This window comes from Athene noctua, chromosome Z (assembly GCF_965140245.1).
Source record: "Athene noctua chromosome Z, bAthNoc1.hap1.1, whole genome shotgun sequence".
Classification (NCBI taxonomy): domain Eukaryota; kingdom Metazoa; phylum Chordata; class Aves; order Strigiformes; family Strigidae; genus Athene; species Athene noctua.
The window spans coordinates 29,351,265-29,371,821 of record NC_134077.1 but is presented as its reverse complement, the minus strand read 5'-3'; the positions used below and the strand labels follow the sequence as shown (position 1 = coordinate 29,371,821).

The window sequence follows — 20,557 nt, the reverse complement described above, 5'->3', positions numbered from 1 at the left end:
CTAAGCAAATCATTAGGTGTTTGTTTAGCTCATTCCTCCTGTGCTGTACTAAGGAAGGAAAACCAAGCTTGTTTTATGAAGGGAAGACACGTGTTTTAATAAAGCTACTAACATGGACTGTGACTGTCAGTGTGAAGCATGACCTAGAATGAATTGCACAACATATATTTCTGAGAACCTGTTTCTATGGAAGGAAAGAGTACTAAATAGCTCTCTGCATGTGCTCAGTGTCACAGGATTAAGTCTGTGGGTAGTAAACTCTTAGAAGATAGCAGCATCTCCTACTAGTTTGCCAAGTGATAGGATTTTTTTTCATGGCAGTGTACGCATAATCAGTCTTCAAATCCTAGGTTAAATTTGTGGGACAAAGCTACAAAATTTGTTTGAACCACCCCCTTACCTTTGATTTTGCATATAAACTGTAGTGATCTGAATTTTTGGATGAGCATGTGTTGAAAACCATTGTTTTCAAGACCAAGACTTCAGTTGTAGTGTTCATAATACGAACTTGTAGTGCTTCATAATCATTATGGTTTTCGACTAGTTTAAGAATTTTTTTTTTTTTTTTAAATCATCTAATAGATGTTAGTGGTTTGAAAGCTCTGCTGTCCCAGAATTAGGATACTTTACTCTTGAGGAATTGGGTTCTTAAACATCTGAAATTAACAACTGATTTTTGAGATTTAAACCTTGAGTGCTAGGTAGCTTGTGGTGAGATACCTGCCTTGCTTTTGATTTTGTGTAGCATAATTCTTGGTTAAACTAAAGTGATACCAAATCACCATAATGTAAGTAAAGTTTACAAAAGTAGTGGGTGGAGAAGTTTCCATGTACTTCTATTTTCCACAGACTTATCTTACAGATTTCCTGACTCTACGCTTCTTTTATTGTTCATTTTGGAAAGAAAGATCATTACTATTTTTTTTAGTAATGAAACATGTAGTGTTGAATCAGTCTGGAATATTTGCTTGGAGAGATGATGGTCAAATACTGCAATACTAGCTCTGGCATACTGGTACACTGAATTAATTCCCTCTTTTATTTCAGATATTTCTCATATGGTCCTATGTTGGTCTTAAGCTCAGGATCTCAATGTCTTAGGCACTGCAATTCTGCCTGAATGTAACACATAAAATTGTGTTTTCACGTAAGTCCCCAGAGAGTGATAATGGAGTGTACAGATTTGAAGTACACCTAGTATATGTCAACTCAGAACCCATTATTAAGCATTTCTTTCTTCCTTAACCTTTTCTAATTTTTTTTTTCCCTTTTAAGAAGAAAGATTCTTGCTTAATTATTGGAGGAGTGGTGCAGGTGCCCTGCCCAAAAACCTGTGAGGTCACAGCAGCATTAGGAATTTCTCTGTGTGGACTTAATATATCTACATTCTGCCTGTGTCTGTGTTCATGATCCTGTGTGGTTTTTGATAGGTAGCATGGAGAGCCCACTTTATGTGCTGTATATTGTTAACCTTGTTCTGATATATCTTATTTTCTCTGATAAGCCATACTGGCTTCCCTTTTCACTTCAGAGCACAAACACTCACTACTGCTGTTTCAACTACATACTGCTGTTCTACTACATCAGTTACTCTTTATAATATCTGAGGTACTATGCAGAATTAATTTCTTATGGTTTGTCATATGCTTCAGACAGTCAGCCTTTGCTTTATATTTCTTCCTGCTTTCTGGTTGAGGCGATTCTGAAGACTACATGATGATACTGCTGAAACTTGATTCAAGAAAGTTAATGCGGTCTGTTACAAGGCTGGCTTTTTCTCAGATTCTCCCTTACCAGCCACTAAGGGTTTGTTGAGGCTTCCAGTACTACTTAAATGATAGTGCCTTTCATAGATTTTTATAAACTGACTTACAGTGGTGTCCTGCAAAAAAATCAGGAATTTCCATGTACATTAAGTGAACTTTGAATAGACAGTAGTTATTCCTCTGGTACCATTGCCAAATGTAGAAGCCAACAGGAAGGAAGATGAAAATGTACAAGTTTGGGGATTGTAGCTATAGAAGTAGTACTTAAAAAAAACCCCAAACCAAACAGAAACCTGAGATGGTAAATTTTTCAAAAATGTCCTGTAGACATGGACCATGAATTGCTAATGTTCTATTCCTGATATATTGCTTTATCAAGCTTCCATTGATTACTTCTGTGGCTGGTTTTCTCCTTCCCCCTTAGGACCTGAGGGAGAACCAACTACTTCTGAGGTGTTGGAAAGAGAAAGTGGTAGCTCAGTGATGGACTTCTTTTCTTTTCTTTTTTTTTTTTTAACTTAAGTAAAATTTGGAGAAGATGAGTGTGGGTTTATAACTTGGAATATCTGGAAGTATGTATTTATTGTGAAACCTTTTAATAGTTATTGTCATTTTGTGTGTCTGTGCATTGAAGGTATCCTGAATTAGCAACTGTGTGCCGAAATCCCAATACTCTAATTTTATATCCTGGAGCTGAAGCAACCGATTTGGAAGAAGTTGCTGTGATGTCTTCTAGTTCATCTATTATGATCATCATTGATGGAACATGGAGTCAGGCTAAGGATATATTTTACAAAAATTCTCTCTTCCGCCTTCCCAGGCAGGTGAGTTATAATATGTAAAATAAAAATTTTAAGTGTGTCTAATAGATGCTTGCTTTCTGACCAGCCACAAGGGAGTGTTTTTGTGAGGATGAAAATTATGGAAACCTGTTTTCCTTCTCAGCTGTAACCAGCTGACAAGATAAGGAAAACTTTAATAATTAAATAAAGAATCTATAAAATCATGAGAAAGATGACTGTAAATACTGGGGTTTTTTCATTTTGTCACTTAAAATTTATTTTTATTTAAGCGTTGAACTTCATAGCGAATCATTGTTTTGCAAAATTGAAAACTGGTTTGTGTTGGAAAATTTTTGCCTGTTGCCTAAAATATTACAACATAGACAGTGAAATAAGCATTTTTTTTTTTCTCTCCTGTATTTTACATTGCAGCAATAGGAAATCTGAAAGTCGAATTTCTTAGCCTCTTGTGAAAGTGTCACACTCTTTCCTGTATATTTGGTCTCCACCATATTAAAAACTTTATGACTTTTGGCAAATGTTACTTAGAATTTAAGCAGAACAGATACTGTCCACATGAGGTTTGTTTTTTTTGTTTTGTTTTGTTGCGGTTTTTTGGTGTTTGGGTTTCCCCCCCCCCCCCCCCCCCCCCCCGCCTTAGGAACATCAACACCCACCCACTTGAACTGCCAATGTGGATTAAGGCTAGTGAAAGTATCCTAGATTGTAATACAATGTTAATAACATTAGTGGACATAGGTTCCTGTTGCTGCATTGTTAATGGTATGATGCTACTTTTCAACAAATTTTATAGTGGCTAATTGAGTGTGACTTTGGTACAGGAGTACCAAATTGTACTTTTAAAAGATAAAATGTAATCTTGTGTGACTCAGTTGCTGTTGTTGAGTAAGTTTTTCTCCTGTTACTTGATTGTTTCTCCTGTTACTTGATTGAAATAATTTGTATTTGTGTCATACACACACCAAGCAGCATTTCTTTATGTACTACAATGATGTAAGTTAAATGCTCAAAAACCGATTTTCTAGGAAAGGCTCTGATTTTGCACACTGCAGTTTTGTTACCTGCGTTGTGCATCATTCATAACCAAGAACTTCTAAATCCAGAAGTTAGAGAATGTTACTGGTTGGATTCGTTATAAGTCTTTGAAAGGAAACGTAACTTTTTGTCTTTGTAGTTTTCTCATATGCTGGTCAATGGAGCATGGAAAAACTGGTCAACCATTACATTTCTTCTCTGGCTGGAACTTGTCTGTAATACAAGTTCAGATTTGTTTGGAAGTCAAACTGATGTCTGAATTTAGTGCTGCCATAGCTTTAGGTTTTCTCTTGTGTTGGTTCTTACAACAAGATTCCTGATTTTCCTCCTGACCAGTTTCCCTGTGGTCATACTGGTAAGGACCTAGGGTGTGGCAGAGCACACAGCTTTTGGAAGGGTGAAGAGCTTCTGGCCCTTTGAAAGAAAAATGCACACCTCAAACTTTCAAATGCAGTGAACACAGCTCTTGTTTAAGTATCTGTCTTAACTCCAGTCTTTGTTCTAGTTTATAACTAGTTTGCAGTTCCTTATTTATTTACTTTTTTGAAACTTCTGGGCACTGCAGGCTTTTGGTTTGAATTCAAAATTCGTAAATGTTCTGAAATACTTGTTTCCATCAGATAGTTTGATTTAACTGTCCAAATCACATATAAGAGCAGTTTTGCTACAGATCAAAATGGGGCAGAAGTCTTGATCACTGGGGTTCTTGTAGATGGCATGATGCATGATGTAGAAGGTAATGATGTTTGTCTTGTTTCACTTTATTCCTTACTAACATTTATTTTTCTCTGCTTCACTCTTGCACATTATTGCTGAGAAAAATAAATCAGGAGCTTACCAGCCTGTGAAATGATGGTTGATTATAACATATATCTGTTAAGAATAATCAAGGGAATTAAATAACATGGGGTGAAGTCCAGTTTCCATATGGGAAAGATATTGGAAATAAAGTGTTTTCCAGATACCTTCTTTAAACAACTTCATGCTGGAATTTTGTTCTCTGTGTTATAATTCCATTTTGCCTGTGAACCATACTTTTATTTAAATGAGTGTAAAGCAGATAGTCAGTGATGGATAAACCAGCAGAATTCATTGAATATTAAGTTTTGTCCAATAGTTGAAAAGTTATTTAACTCAAAACTTCACTGTTCCAAAAAGCAAAATTTTATATAATCATAGTGTAAATCAGGGGCATAAAAAGAATTTGTATTAAGTGTAGACCTAAAGTGTTTATTTTAACCTGCCAAGCATAGCATTGAGTAAATAAGGTACAGAAAATGAATAATACATCAGGATAAGTTTTCCTCTTACTTAACCTTCTGTATTACAAATAAATTAATTTGGTCACACAGATGCAACTAGAATGCACCTGAGGTGCCTGTCAGAAACACCTGACAAGAAACCTGTCTATGAAAAAATTACACCCTGCCTCACCTATTTCTGATTGCAGCATGTATCAAAGAGGTCAGAAGTGAGGTTATTAATCTGGTCTGTACATTATCATTATGGAAGAACTCAATGTTAAAAATAAATTCCTTAATTCTATTTTCAAAATTCAAATGGTTTCAATATTCTGGGTTTTTTTTGTCAGAAGTACATAATGTTCTCTTAGGCCTTTTGGGTTATCTGAGTGATTTGATCTTATGGCGAGGAATCCACAAGTGAAATTTCAGGGGTTGTAGAAGGTAATTATTCAGAGTAAAGGTCCATAGAGACTCTGAAAACTACCAAGTCTCTAATACTTGACGCTGATTTGAGAATTTATTATGTTCCTTTCAGATTTTTTCTTATGTTATGCCCATACGAACCTCATGAAGTCCAGGACGGTCAAGTGCAAGGTCCTGCATAAGGGTCAGGGCAATCCCAAACATAAACACAGGCTGGGTGATGAGTGGGTTGAGAGCAGCCCTGTGGAGAAGGACATGGGAATAGCAGTGGGTGGGAAAACTGACTATGAGCCAGCAATGTGCGCTCGCAGCCCAGAAAGCCAACCGTGTCATAGACTGCATCAAGAGAAGTGTGACCAGCAGGTCAAGGGAGATGATTCTTCTCTACTCTACCCTCGTGAGACCCACCTATAGTGTTGTGTCCAGCTCTGGGTCCCCCCAGCTTAAGAAGGGCATGGACACTTTGGAGTGGGTCCAGAGGAGGCCACAAAGATGATCAGGGGCTGGAACACCTCCCCTTTGAGAATAGGTTGAGAGAGTTGGGGTTTTCAGCCTGGAGAAGAGAAGACTCTGGGGAGACCTTATAGCAGCCTTCCAGTACTTAAAGAGGGCTACAGGAAAGATGGTGAGGGACTTTTTACACGGGCATGTAGTGATAGGACAAGGAGTAATGGCTTTAAACTGGAAGAGGGTAGGTTTAGATTAGATATAATGAAAAAATTCTTTACTGTCAGGGTGGTGAAACAGTGGTACAGGTTACCCAGGGAAGCTGTGGCTGCCCCCTCCCTGGAAGTGTTGAAGGTCAGGCTGGACAGGGCTTTGAGCAACCTGGGCTAGTGGAAGGTGTCCCTGCCCATGGCAGGGGGGTTGGAACTAGATGATATTTAAAGGTCCCTTCCATCTTAAATCGATCTATGATTTTTATCATTTACTTCTTCACTTCTCCATTTAGGACCACTTCTTCATGCTATGGTTTTTGTCTTTCATATGCGATACCCTGCAAAACTCTGCTGGACTGGAATTAAAGAATCCTAGAATGGCCCAGGTTGGAAGGGACCTGAAATGATTATCTGGTCCACCTTTTTGTGGGAAAGGAAGTCTGGATGAGATTTACATCTTGAAAACCTGCAGTGATGGGGTCTCCACCATGTCTCTAGGAAGGTTGTTCCAGTCATTGGTTGTTCTTACTGTAAAAAATTTTCCTATATTGAGATGAAACCCCTCACTTCAACTTGTACCCATTTCCCCTCGTCCTTTCTACATGTCTTCCTGTGAAGAGAGAGCCTCTGTCATCTTTGTGGCTGCCCTCTATGTACTGGAATACTGTGATGAGGTCCCCCTTGAGCGTTCTTTTCTCCAGGGAGAAAAGGCGGCAAGAAGTATTGCAGTGCTAGATGAGATCATAGTCAAATATTGAAAATTATGCACCCTTGAAGTCTGAAGAGACTTCAGTGTTTAATTCCATTTTCAAACACTGACACTTTGAGCCTTAAAATTGTATCTGCATTACCCTTGAGAGAGTGGTTTTCCTAATTGTGCTTATGTCCTTGAGATAGTTTTGAAGCAATTGGTTTAAACTGCTCTGTCTTATACAAATCTCAATAGCAGTCTTACCACAGCAGTGTGTGGTCACAGCATGTACTGTGTAAGTGTGGTTATGATCCTGGTAAACAGTGGCTTAAGCCAATGATGTTAAATACTAACTGAATTGAACCTAGCTGTATAAATGCTACTACAGTTTGAGTATTTACTGACAGTCCAAGGAATGTGGACTAAATACATCTGTATTTTGGCATTTTACTCCCCTAAATCTTTTTAGACCTTGTAGTGAAGTGTAAAATGCAATTAGTATCCATGAATCTGTTAAAATGATTGCTTTGTTAAAATAATGGACAGAAAAATTATGGATCATTTAACATACAAATGATTCTTTTAAAATTCTGAGATCCTGCCTAATGCAATATGGAACTGAAAAAGAATTCGAAGTGGTAGGATGAGTGAAAATCGTGTTATGAAAGTATGCCAAGAAACTCTTGGAAAAGTGAGTAGTATTGATGATGCTGCACAAAACATTTTTCACTTTTTGAGATAGTACCACAAAATGGTTGTAGAGATGAGCTTCAGTATACAAAATATTTATTTTGCATATTTATAAACAAACAAAATATTTAATATTTCATTAAACATTTGCTGGATATTCTCATCATTCCCACTATGGTTGATACTTATAGTTTTCCCTACATATGTGTCTGTATACATATTTTTTCTAAAACAATGATGAAACATGATAGTATTTCTTTGTTAAAGACTAAGAATTGTTTTTTAAGTGTGGAATGATACTAACGATAAATTGCTAATGATAAAATGGCAGGCAAAGAGAGACATTTTAGTGTTTTACATGCTTAGAACTGGTGTTCTGAAAAAGTCTAATTAGAATTAATATTCTTAAGCTTTCTTCTTTGGCTCTGTGATTTTGAGTGAAATGTGTTTTTCCAAAACATTTATAATTTCACGAGAACTACTGATATTTAATAAATATTAATAAAATCTAATTTAAAAGTTTATTATTTACTTCAGATTTACTTTACTATTACTTTAGATTTCAGTAAGATGTTAAAATGTATTTGTGTATTACAGGAAACTGAAAATAACATTTGCTGTTTACAAACAAATCTGCTCTTACTGTAGGAGGCTGTTGCACCAGAAAGACTAGGTATAAATCACATCTACATGTGATTTTGTAGAAAATTTCCCCATTATAGTTTTCTGGATTTTAAAATGTTTTGGTTTTTACAAAATTTTATAGGAACAAAGGTAAGTGTGGTAATGATAATCTGTCCATGAACATGGATAAATGCGTGTAACTACATGATAGCCCTGAAAGTTCAAGAATCAGTCTTCCAGATGCTAATTGTTGGCAGGGTAATTGTGTACCTTCAGTCCCTTGCAGTGTGCACCTGTATAGAGGGTTTAAGACTCTGCGAAAGTCAACTGTCAGATATGGTTTATCACTGGGGTGAGTCACAGACTTTCTTGCTGAGAAAGTTCTGAGGCTTTGAGTTATGAAGCAGCGATGCAGATGATCATACTCTTAAGCTCTTGGGGAAAAATACAAGCAGACAGCAGGAATATCAAAAACATTCCTAGCAGATTTGCTTCTTTGCATGTACTTGAATTCTGCATTGCATGGATCACAGCCTTTAACAGTTGCAGTTACAGCCTGTCTGAATTAACACTCTACTTCTTGTCTGATCTTTTTGTAAAGGAAAAGAATATTCTGCTGTCCCTACCCTTCTTTTTATTGGAATTGCATTGCAACTCTTGTTTTAAAGGGTTTAAATTCTTAGTGAAAATGAAAATACAGTGGCTCTTGAAGCAGTAAGTTAGTTAAGTGTATTAAAATACTTTTTTAAACTATGATGTTTAGTTTGGTTGTTACCAAATATACCAGAACTAAAATCAATATTTGATTTGTTTTTCATTTTATATGCTGGTGATTATTCAGATCACATGGTGCTGTTTTAAGAACATTGTTGGAGTTCTCAAATGCAGAAACAGCTTCCTTAATGAAAAAAAAAAATGTTTTCCCATGTTGAAGTGGGACCTAAGTGGAGTTAGTTTGTTAGAGGTAGTACAGTGCTAAGTCAGAACTTGTGCTGTAACTGCTGAGACAGGTAGTGCTCAATGAAGACACCACTTGAGCATGGAGCAGTGCAAAGGCGACATTTAAGCACTGTGTATACAACTACGTATTAAACTGAGTTTGGTCATTTTGTGCTGAAATGAACTAGAGGTACTTGTGTGATCCACTGTAACTTCTAAATAGTTAAGATTAACAGTTACATGATAAAAGATTATAATAAAACTGTCTGTAAGCAAACATCAGCACTCCTACGGATTAAATTTTGTTCACCCTGTGACTGTGTTCTGTTTCATCTTTCTTAATGAGCCAGACATCATGGCCAACACTGTAAGGTTTTCCTGGCTTTTTACTATTTCTACATTATTTCCTGTTTTCCTATTGATTTAAATACTCTGTAAATGGTTGTCTATCTGAATTAAGGAGGTTTTGTTTCATGTTTTGAAATTTTGGTTTGGTAATGAAGTTTTGCAAGATTAATATTAGTAGTACATCACTATATTTGGAATTTAAGAAGACAGGTTTTTCTCCCAGAAATAGAATGAGGTAGATATGACAGTATCCAAAGAAAAGGGGTACTGAAGGAAAAGAGGCTGTGATTCCTGCAGGCATCATCTGTAGGTGAAAAAGAAGCTGTTATAACTAAAATTCTTTAACAAATGGTGATTTGAGTTTTTAATCAATGTTCTGTAGTAGAAAAGAGCTATTTTAATAATGAAGAGATTAGCAATTCTGAATTGTAAGCTATACTACAAAAATGCAATAAATTGGAGGCGTTAGAAGATCACACTTCACTGATTGTGGGTAATACAAATTCCTATACTGAATGATTTAAAAGATACTGTAGGATATTTTAATAAACTTAGTTGTTGTTTTAAATTAGTATTGAAATCTAAATATCTTCAGTGAAAAGCTCTTTTATTCAACAGTTCAGTCAGCAGAGCTTTTTACTTTGAAAAGAATTTTGGAAGAAATTTCAATTGAGCTCTTCCAGAAAGTCCCACTGGAAATATATTTATGAATCCAACATACTTAAATTTATCAGAAGGATTTAAATATAAGTCTTGATCCAGCATCATTCTTATGGTCTGGAATTTTTAACAAATGACAAAGCATGAACTTGAACAAAGTTTATAGCAGAAACTTACGAAACACATGTCTTAAGGTGACTTTTATAGTTTTTAATATGATTACATTGATTACGTCTTGTATTCCATGAGCTGGCATCCTCTAGAGAAGCACATTATCCCAGGATGTTTTGCATAGCCACAACTGAGGAAGAGACCACAAGCATTACAGTATGCACTGCGGGCTTTCTTGCAACAGCTGTTGTGGTTTGCAAAGGTGATACAGAAAAAGTATTCTGTTAACTTGGAGCAGTGGATGGAATTAGTTCAGAGGGAAGAATGATCTGGTTTGCACAGCAGGCGTACTTGGCACCGTTAGGCTGGTGGTATATTGTACAAAGCAATCAGAGAGCACTGTGGGTGGAGCTGCTTCTGTTTATGAGGACATAAGCATAGCATAGTGGGAACAGATGGCTAAAGAAAAAAAAACATTTGACCTTCTACTCCTTCAGTATCAAAAAAAGGTTGAAAAAATTAACCTAGTGGCAAGCACAGGTATAAAAAGGTAGGCATTCTATCCCAAGTACTTACTGTCTTATCAGAGTAGGTAACAGGTGAATCAGTTTTATTTATGTATAAGGGCTTCTGGGACACTGTTGTAAATCCAAGCTTCTTGCCTCGAAACCTGAATGGATTATTTCTATCACCTGATACCTTGTTTTCCTGTTTTAAACAGCTAGGTACAATCTCCTTGGGATCATTATGCTTATGCTGTATAGTTGTAGAAAAAAAGAATTATCCATCCCTTAAAAATGTTGGAAAGTGCTATATGTTGATTTTGAGACTTGGGAGGAATTCGTATACTGGCATTCTGGTATCAAAAAATAATTTTAACTGAATGTACAATGATTATGAAAACTATGAGTGTTCCTCTGTAATTTTAAGCTACCATCAGTCTAGCCAACTGTCAAGAGAAATATGATTTCAGACAGTCAGGAAAGGGGTGTAAAGCATAATTCACTTTTACTTAGTTTACTTTTTCTTCCTGTCTTCTTATGCATTACATCTATACCTAATAATCTGTAATTCCTTGACATTTTGCTGTCACAAAATACTTCCTAAACATCTCAGAAAAGCTAAGTATGTTTTCAAGGAGTATTCCAGTTGTAATGTTACCATCTGCACAGACTCTCTAACTTTTTGCTCCTAGCTTAATTCACTTAATTCAGATGTAAATCTAAATGTTGTGCCCACTTGTGCATGAGTGGGCACAGTTTGAGGCTGGGGATGGCTTCGTATTCACTTAGACTCTATAATTCTTTGTTGATGCACTTCTCTGATACTTAATTGGCATAATAATGTTCAGCAACAAGATGCCAGCAAATCATACTGTCTATTTATACATTCATCACAGCATTACTGTTATGCAAATATTGAACACCTCATTTTCTTTTCCTATCATACCTTCACAACTTCTGACACACTTATTCTGTTTTCCTTATATTTCCTTTGTTATATGAAAATTGGTATCATCAGCTAAAATCTGGCTTCTTACAGCAACTTTTTAACCCTTGAGGTTTAGCATTCCAATTCAGCTTGCACTGTATGCTTAAATATGCTTGACTAGTGGTGAACATTTGTGTGTATATGCTTGTACTGATCCAAGCACTAGCCCTCAAATGGGTTGATATTTCGATATCTGAGTTAAGATTATGCTTGTGATCTCTCTTGTTCCTTTTACTCCCTCCTCATCCTTCCATCCCAGAGATGCTTCCTCAGAGCCCAGGATGTGACTTTTAAAGACTTTCAACAGATCTGCAAGAAGTTTTGCTTGAGCTTTTAAAAAAATAAGAGGTAGTTTTGAGATCAGGGAATCTTCAGTAAATCTGACTTATTTTAACTAGTGTTTTAACAGTTGAAAATTATTTCTGTATTTCTTCTTCTGCAAGAGAAGTGAGAATACCAAACACCAGCTGGAGAATATATGGTAGAAGCACCCGGAAATTACAAGAATGTATGTGTACAGACTTTGATTGTTATTCAAAGGTTTTTGACAAACACTGTCTATAGTAATTTTAGTGAATATTTAGAGATTTTGGAGACTAGAGTTTTTGGTTAGACTTGAGAGCATCTATCTGGAGTAGCCCTTGGAGAACAACCTTTAATAGTCAGAAGTTATTTCAAGTGATGCAAAGCAGGCTCTGTATATGATCATTTTTAATGAGGTCCATGTCCTTCAATATAACTATCATTTTGTTGATCTATAGACCTATCAACACTTGTCACACAAATAAAATACCTGTGTCAGAAAAGGTGCTATCTCCTGTGTGTTAGACATAGTGATGTATATATAAGGACATGTAGCCCCTTATAAGATGTCAAAGGCAATCCTACCATGCTTTAAATTTCTCGGACACGATGCAAAGAAAGTTCTTAAAAGAAGGATAAAGTATCCCGAAATGATCTTGTGGCCACAAAGTTTATGTTCAGCTCTAGAATTGTCAATGTTTTAAGGACAATCGTGCCTCATTTGCATCTCACCCCATCGTGACAACTTGGAGAGTGTGGGCATCAGGAAGTCTGAACATCTCCAGAGTCTAAGGTTATTATAGTCCCTGATTATTCCTCTAGGACTTCATGTTATTGGCCGTGTTTCTGCTTATCCTTTCACATATCTAGGAAGTCTGCGGTAATACCTGTACCAGGTTAATGGAAAAGATTATAAAGAATAGAATTAGAAGATCCATGTATAAATATGCAGTATCAGGCTAGCCCAATGTAGCTGTTGAAAATAGGTGACATATCTTACAAGTTTACTGGAGCTCTTTATCCACCTGCTTCATGGCTCCTTCAGAAGCAATCTGACTGAAGCCGCGTGTGGAGGTCACTTTTGTCAGATGCCCTCACCAAATATCATCAATAAAACTATGAGTCATAACAAGAACTGTCTCATGTGAAAAATATTAAGCAGGATAGCAGTAACTGGTCTGTTTTCATAGTGATTGTAATTTTATTTTATGGTTTGTAGATATGACATCACTGGAGCTCCCAGTGAATCCGTGACATTCAGCATATTCTGAAGTAATACAAAGGAGTGTTTACTGCGAAGTGATAAAATTTCATCATGACATTAAGTTACTTAGATTGGTAATGGGAACGTCCAGCTGTGAAGAGTTGGAGAAAGACTATGAAATTCAGTAACTGGACATTAACAGGAAATTCACTATAGATAAATGGTAGTGAAAGCATACACCAAAAATTATCCTATTTTACTTTTTTTTTTTAAAAAAAGTAAAGCTCTTAACTGGGCACTTCACTCATCAGCAGTGAGATTTTGGAATTATAATAAGTTCCATGAAAACCTCAGTTCATTGCCCAAGAGCATTGAAAAATTAAGTTTAATGTTAGATGCACACATGTGCTTGCTTGCATGTATTCTGTCTCTTTCGGGCCCACAGCCCTCTTCTTTTTTTAAAAAAAAGCACAAAAATTGACAAACATCTAGATGTTCAAAGAAAAACGACAAAAGAACAAAATAGCGGATGGGTTGCATATAAGAAACAGCAAACTGGGCTATTCTTTAGCTGGAAAGAACAAGTCCAGCGTGGCAAAGATTTATAAATGTGTAAGTGATACACAGAGGCAAAATATGGACCAACTGTTGACTGTCCTTGCCAATACAGGAAATAAAAGGCAACAAAAGGAATGAGTAGTGAGAAATTCAGATGAAAAAATGGTAGTTCTTCGCACATGTATCAAAGCAGTGGAATTCATTGCAGTTGGAATTTGTGTATTTTCAGAGTTTGGAAAGTAACTGGGCAAAATCACAGAAGAAAAATCCATCAAGGATTGGATTGTTTTTAAATGCCAAGAGGTCAGTTTCAGCCTGTGAGATAGCTGAGTTGTTGGAGGCTAGAAAAACATCCAGAGGAAGTACGTCTGTGTGTACTTTATTGTAAGCTTCTGCTGTTTAAATTATTTTTTTCTCATTAGGGACAGATGTAAACCCATACTTGACAAATTGTATATTCTGTTGCCCCATCCCTCCTCCAAAAGAGAAAGTAGAAAAATAGGGTAAAAAAATGAAATACTGTGTGGGACAGTGAGCCACTGATTGATACTGAAGCCCTGAAACTTGAATGGGCCTTAAGTGGATGGTAGCAGCATAAGTAACAACTAAAGATAAGTAGCAACTGATAATGAGAACAGTACCGCCCAAACCTCAAGAGAGAGGAGAGACAAGAAGTCATTTTTCCAAAAGCCTCCAATCACATAATACAACTATTGTTGGCTCCTTCAGTATTAAAACTTGTTAAAATTCAGAATCTGTTGTATTTTTTTGTTTGTTTTCTTGATGTATTTTCTGCACAGCAATGTTCACTTCTGCAGACTTACTAATTTGCTTGCAGCATCTGTCCTCTGTTTTATGGTTGTCTTTATACGTGTTTGGTATAAACTGCTTCTAAGAAGACAGAAAACAGTTGGTATTTTGCCATTTTTAAAAAAGTTTCTTACCTGTATGGCTATTTCTGACTTTTCTTAATTAGGTGCTTTTTTTGTTTTGTTTTGTTTAACCATGGTCTTTTGTGTTACTAGGTCTCCTGTGTTTTTTTTTTTTGTTTTTTTTTTTTTGACTACTGGATTATTTGACTTAAGTCACTTCTGTGATTTCGCAGATCCTGTACTTGATTGCATTCCTTTTTTTATTTCAGATTTCCACTCCAGTGCAACCTCTGTTTCACCAGCTGTCTCCCTATCACATTATTTTTTAGAATAACTAGTTCTTACATTAAAGTCTTTTATCTTCATTTTATGAGAAAGCTGAAGCAGACTTTTTTTTGGCCTCACCACCTGAACGGTCATAAGGCCAAATGCTTTTATAGAAATTATTTTGTTTCAATCGTTTTCATGAAAGTGACTGCTATTCTTAAAAAATTCTGGAGGAATGGTGGTTCTACAGGGTTAATTATGAATCAAGGGGACAACTAGATGTGCTTTAATTTAAAAGTAAAATTTTAAAGCTCTTAACATTTAAGAAGAAAAATTAGGACCAGGGTTTTCTTCTCTGATTCATATGACAAATCAGTTACATTTATTTAAGTTGAGCTTAGTATTTTCCTGTGCAAATAAAGGATAGCGGACTTTGGTCCTTTGTTTTGAAATTTCATTCCACAGTCTTTCTCATACCACTGAGCAATTACTAAATATTAATGTAAGAAGCTGCTCAATAGTGTAAGTAGTGGCTTTCTTGCAGTCCTTGAGCCTATGAACTTGGGCATTTGATAGGAATTATTGCATTTGTTTGAAAAGATAGTCACATTTAAGGGCAAAATTCAAGTATCTAACTACATTATCTGTGTAAATTTTGGACTTTACATACCCACAAAACAACACTTCAAATTCAGGACTAAATTTGGAATTGTTAAATCAGTGTGTCCCTAGGCAATACCACTGTGGATGAGATACTTTCTGCTTTGAAATGTCTTCACCAAAGACACCTGGAACACCTCTTTACTACAAATAAAAAAAAAAAAAAAGTTGGTAAGTCCAGTACAGCAATCTGAGGTTTTATCTCTTTTGAAGTTAATTAGAAGTGGGATTTCAGTTAGTTGACATCCTGTGAAGTAGTAGTAATCAAATGTGATATATGAACTTCATACAAGACTCTCAACATGCAGGTTTTGTAGACTTCCATCCATGTCATGTAATGTAATACCCTGTCCAGCATTTATTATTCCAGCTGAGTGATCTCTGTGGCCTTGGTGACTAGTTCACAGTCTTATACAATGTATAAAAAACATTATCTTGCAAATCCTGAAATACTTTTTTTTTTTTTTTTTTTTTTTTTTGATGAGGCATGAAATCAGAGGCAGCAACAGCTTCTAGCTTGTTCTGCCAAAGGCAGTGGGAGAAGACATGATTAACTCCTAAGCCCCAAGACAACATTATGTTACCTAAAACCAGGGGATCAGTTCATACATTGCCTGTGAATTTCTAAACATTGCTTTCTGTCCAAACAGCTCATTGTTTCAAAGCGGGAGGGGGACAGTGTCACTTTATAGACTGGAAAAAAGAATTGCACAGAATGTAAGGTATTTCAGCAAGGTCAGAAACAAGCAGGGGAGTTAATAAAATGGATTTAAGAACTTTGTAACTCTTGTACTTTATCCACCTTTCAATTCATACTTCTGTCAGTTTAACTGTTTGCAATTAGTTAAACATTTCTGGTTTTATAGTAGCAATTATTACAGTTAGATATACATATAACTGAGTAAAACAAATTTGGAGTTGAAAAGCTGAAGTCTCTTGGACAAGTGCTTATAGCTCTGAAAAAGGGTGACTATCACTAGTATCTTTTTTAAATGGTTAATATACAAAATTATGTATGGAAAATTTTATTTTTATTATAGTAGATTTTCCTAAGTCCTAATAGACAGGTGTGTATGGAAGCAAAAGCAAAACACTGTTTATTTGATGGTCTCTGGTTGTCTAGAAGATTTTGTTGTCTCAGAAAAGCAATTTCAAGTTTTCTTAATACAGAGTTCTTCATTAAAATACAGAACCATCCTACTAATAACAGGAATTTCTTATAATTTGATCTCAGAAATACAATGGATTTTAAAATTGTTTCCAACTTCATTTCCATGCCTCTGGTACAATCTGCAGGTGGATTGCCATGGATTAGTTTTTAGATAACTCTTCTACATCTGTATAGAAGTGTTTTGGTTTTTGGTTTTTGGTTTGTGGGGGTTTTTTTGGTTTTTTTTGTTTTTTTTTTTTTTTAATCTTAAATTGTGCCATCTAAACAACTGGGAAAATCTGCTGAATTGGATTTCCTTACAAGGTTTGAAGAGGAATAAAATCCTCCCCATTGCAGATTCTAGTAACACAGAGCCATGCCTGCTTCAGCTTTTGCAAAATTGTTAAATTGAGGATTAGGTGAGAGACAATGGTTCTTAAAGTATTGTGGGCAATGTTGTGTAGGCTGGACCTTTTGTGCAATGCTTGATGATCTACAAATGGCAGAATTGCTCTCACTCTTTTGATGCTGTGTTCTGTGGCTAAATTAAGGAGGGGAGACAGAATTCCTTTAAAATAGCCATTAAGAGTGTGTTGGAGCCACACTTAGCTAATGCCATTAAACAAGTTTTGAGAAGAACAGAGCTGCAGGATGCTATTGCATTACTGCTGGGAATATATGGGTAGGCTTACTTTACTTATAGCATTACTTTGTTAGTTTTTTCAGGTTTGAATACTATCCTGCTACACCAGAGGTATGCCTCTTTTCCAAGGATCTGATTTCTCTCTTTCTCTGTAGTCCCAGCATTTCAACCTGTTTGTATTATCTCCTTTTCTTCTGTCACTCTTCATTTGCTTATGGTACGATTTTATTGCCAGGTTTGTTGCAGGCAAAACAGTTTTAGTGATTTCAGTGTAATTTCAATAAACAATTTATTGTCAGTAAACAAACTTCTAATTACTGCTTCTGGTAATAGAAAGAAGAAGACAAACACACACTTAAGGAAGGCTCCCCTTGTCTCTGTGGAACCTCTTCTCCCTTGATTTGTTCTCCAGGGCCCTTGCTGCCTGCTACACTTGGCCCCTTCAGTGAGGGGGATGGATGGTGCAGGAGGCTGGGAGCAGTGCAGGGTGGTTCCTGTACAGGTGGTTGTCCCTTCGGCATCCCACCACTCAGCTACTACTTGTGTAGTTGTTGCTTCAGCTGTGGTCTCTGCTTGATCTGCTGCTAGTTTGGCTTTTATCTCTGCTCTTCTCTTCCTGGTCTTGTGGGTTCTTTTCTATCTTTTTTTTTTTTTTTTTTTTTTGATTTAATACTCTTTCTTAAATAGGATTTTGTGCTGCAAACTCCTCTGGTTGAGTCAGAAGTCAGAGGCACCATGCTTGGCTGATGGGCTCAGCTGTGACCTGTGGTGGATTTGTTACAGAGTAGGCAGCCCTTGGCCTCTTCCTGCTGTGGACTTTCCTGCTGCCCTTCTGCTACCAAAACCCTGACAATTATGGCCATTTTATCCTTCTATCCTAGCTTATACATTCTATCCTTCTCCTCAGCAAAATATTACATTTATTGCAAGCTCTGATTTTACGGTCACCATAATGTCAATAGACATCTGGTAGGAAGCACAGAATTTATAAGACACAAAAGGAATGGACATGGCAGCAATACTTTCACATGCTCAGTGATACTCCCGCTGTCGTCCCTGCAAAACACCAATATCAAGTGTATTACGATGGTTTCAACCTCTATATGCATTGCAATCTCCACTGCTTGTCAGGACGTAGGCCCTGGTTCAGGTTCAACATTTCAACAACCTCCACCCCTTGTCTCTACAAAAGATGCATCCTGACCATCATAGCTGTTTCCATATTCATCTGGCATGTCTTCCAAACTTTGTCACTCCGGGGGGTGTCTCTTTTGTGGAAGCAACAGGATTGACCCACTGTTCCACATACACCTCCATCAGCTCATCCCAAAGGCTTTTTTCCCTATAGAGGACAGCATTTATAAGTGACATAGGCCCAGATTTCTCAGGACTCTGCTCTCTGGAGCTATCAGTGGTGTCTCCCTAGCTCATTACTATAGTCATTTGTGGTGGGTTGACCTTGGCTGGTTGCCAGGTACCCACCAAGCTGCTCTGTCACTCCTCCTTCTCAACAAGACAGGGGAAGAAAATACAATGAAAAGCTTCTGGGTCAAAATAAGGACATGGAGGTCACTTACCAGTTACTGTCACAGGTAAGATAGACTTGACTTGGGGATATTAATTTAATTTATTGCCGGTCAGACAAAGCAAGATAATAAGAAATAAGGACAAATCTAAAAACCCACTTTCCCCCCACTCCTCCTTTCTTTCCAGGCTCAACTTCACTCCTCCTTCTTTTACTTCCTGCCCCCTAAGGGGCACAGGAGAATGGAAGTTGTGGTCAGTTGATAGCACTTTGTTGCCCCATCCTCCTCATGCTCTTCCCCTAGTCCATCGTGGGGTCCTATCCACAGGAGAGAATCCATCATGAACTTTTCCAGTGTGGATCCTTCCCATGGACTGCAGTTCTTCACAAACTGCTCCAGTGTGGGTCCTTTCCATGGAATACAGTCCTTCAGGAATGGACTGATCCACCATGGGTTCCCCACAGGGCCACAGGTCCTGCCAGAAGACCTGATCCTGCATGGGCTCTTCTCCACGGGCTTCAGTTCCTGTGAGGAACCTGCTCCTGTGTGGGCTCTTCACAAGGTCAGAGCTTCCTTCAGGGCACATCTACCTGCTGCAGTGGATGTCCTCTGTGGGCTACAGGTGGAGGTCTGCTCCACTGTGGTCTTCCATGGGCTACATGGTGACAACCTGCATCACCATGGTCTTCACCACACGCTGCAGGAGTATCTCTGCTCCAGTGTCAGGAACACCTCCTCTCCCTTCTTCACTGACTGTGGGGCTGTTTCTCTCACATATTCTCACTCCTTTCTCACAGCTGTGCTGCTGTTGTGCAATTTTTTTTACCCCTTCTTAAATACGTTCTCACAGAGACACTACCAGCATCACTGGCTCAGCTTTGGCCAATAGCAGATCCATCTGGGAGCTGGCTAAAACTGGTTCTGTCCAACATGGGAGCAGCTCCTGGTGTCTTCTCACAGAAGTCACCTGTGCAGCCCTCCCTTCTCCTCCTCCCCAAAACCTTGCCACATAAATCCAATACACCATGCAGAAGCATCTCCCTGGGGCAGTGACCCTAGGTCTTCCTCATTTAGATAGTTTCACTCTTCTGAGCGAAGAACTGCAACTGGAGTGGACTGATTGGTCTGTGTTGTTAACTCATGATCAGGCTCCTCTGTTTTCCTGTCCCAGATGTTGGGGTGCCTGACTGTCGGGGACAGTTGCTCCCCACTGTCTGGCAGTGCCCTCTCTTAACTCCATGGTCTGGGCAGCAGCTTCCATTATGAGCACTGTTGGTTGCTGGTTCCCTTCTGAGCTGAGCACTTGCTAGTGCCCTGCTGTTCTGACACAGACTGTTGATTGGACTTCCCAGCTCTGCGAAACAGTCCTGCTCTTCCCCTAGTGATGGCCCAGGCTCCAGGCCACCACCAGGGCATGGGCTTGAAGCAGAACATGTCCCTTGTGGAGTTCTCTGGAACTGGCTGTGTCAGGCACAGGGCACCTCCTCCCACCATGGTCTGCCCTCCTGCCCCTGCTACCGACACCCTGGCAATCAGTGCACAAAGCACAAGTTCTAGGTCTTCATCTCTGTGCTGGTGCCTCACCTTGTCAGGACTCCCAGACAAGGTCAGAAAGGTTCAGGGAGCAGTGCAAATGTGTCCCTCTATCCCATGGGTGAAGTGGGAAGGTGCCTTCCCAACTTCATGAGACTGCTCCAGGCAATCAGAGTGGGAATCACTTGAGGAGACATGTAATAGGTGACAAGCTGTGGGGCATAAGGTTTCCCTTTGAGATAGGTTGTTTAAAATGGCTGGTGGAAACTGTATAGAACAGTCAGCAGGTTGCTCTCAAATGATACCAGGTTTTTAGTCCTATGCACATATTCTCACATCTGTACCAGGGTGAATAGA

General features: G+C 37.9%; 1 protein-coding gene across 1 annotated transcript in view; it reads left to right on the top strand.

Moving 5' to 3' along the window:
• The window catches only part of DTWD2 (DTW motif tRNA-uridine aminocarboxypropyltransferase 2), a 110,470-nt gene that overhangs the window by 67,775 nt on the left and 22,138 nt on the right, over positions 1-20,557 (top strand). Inside the window, exon 4 of the mRNA XM_074931588.1 lies at positions 2,401-2,590. Coding sequence (XP_074787689.1) covers positions 2,401-2,590 — 190 coding nt within the window. The remainder of the gene's footprint in view (positions 1-2,400; positions 2,591-20,557) is intronic.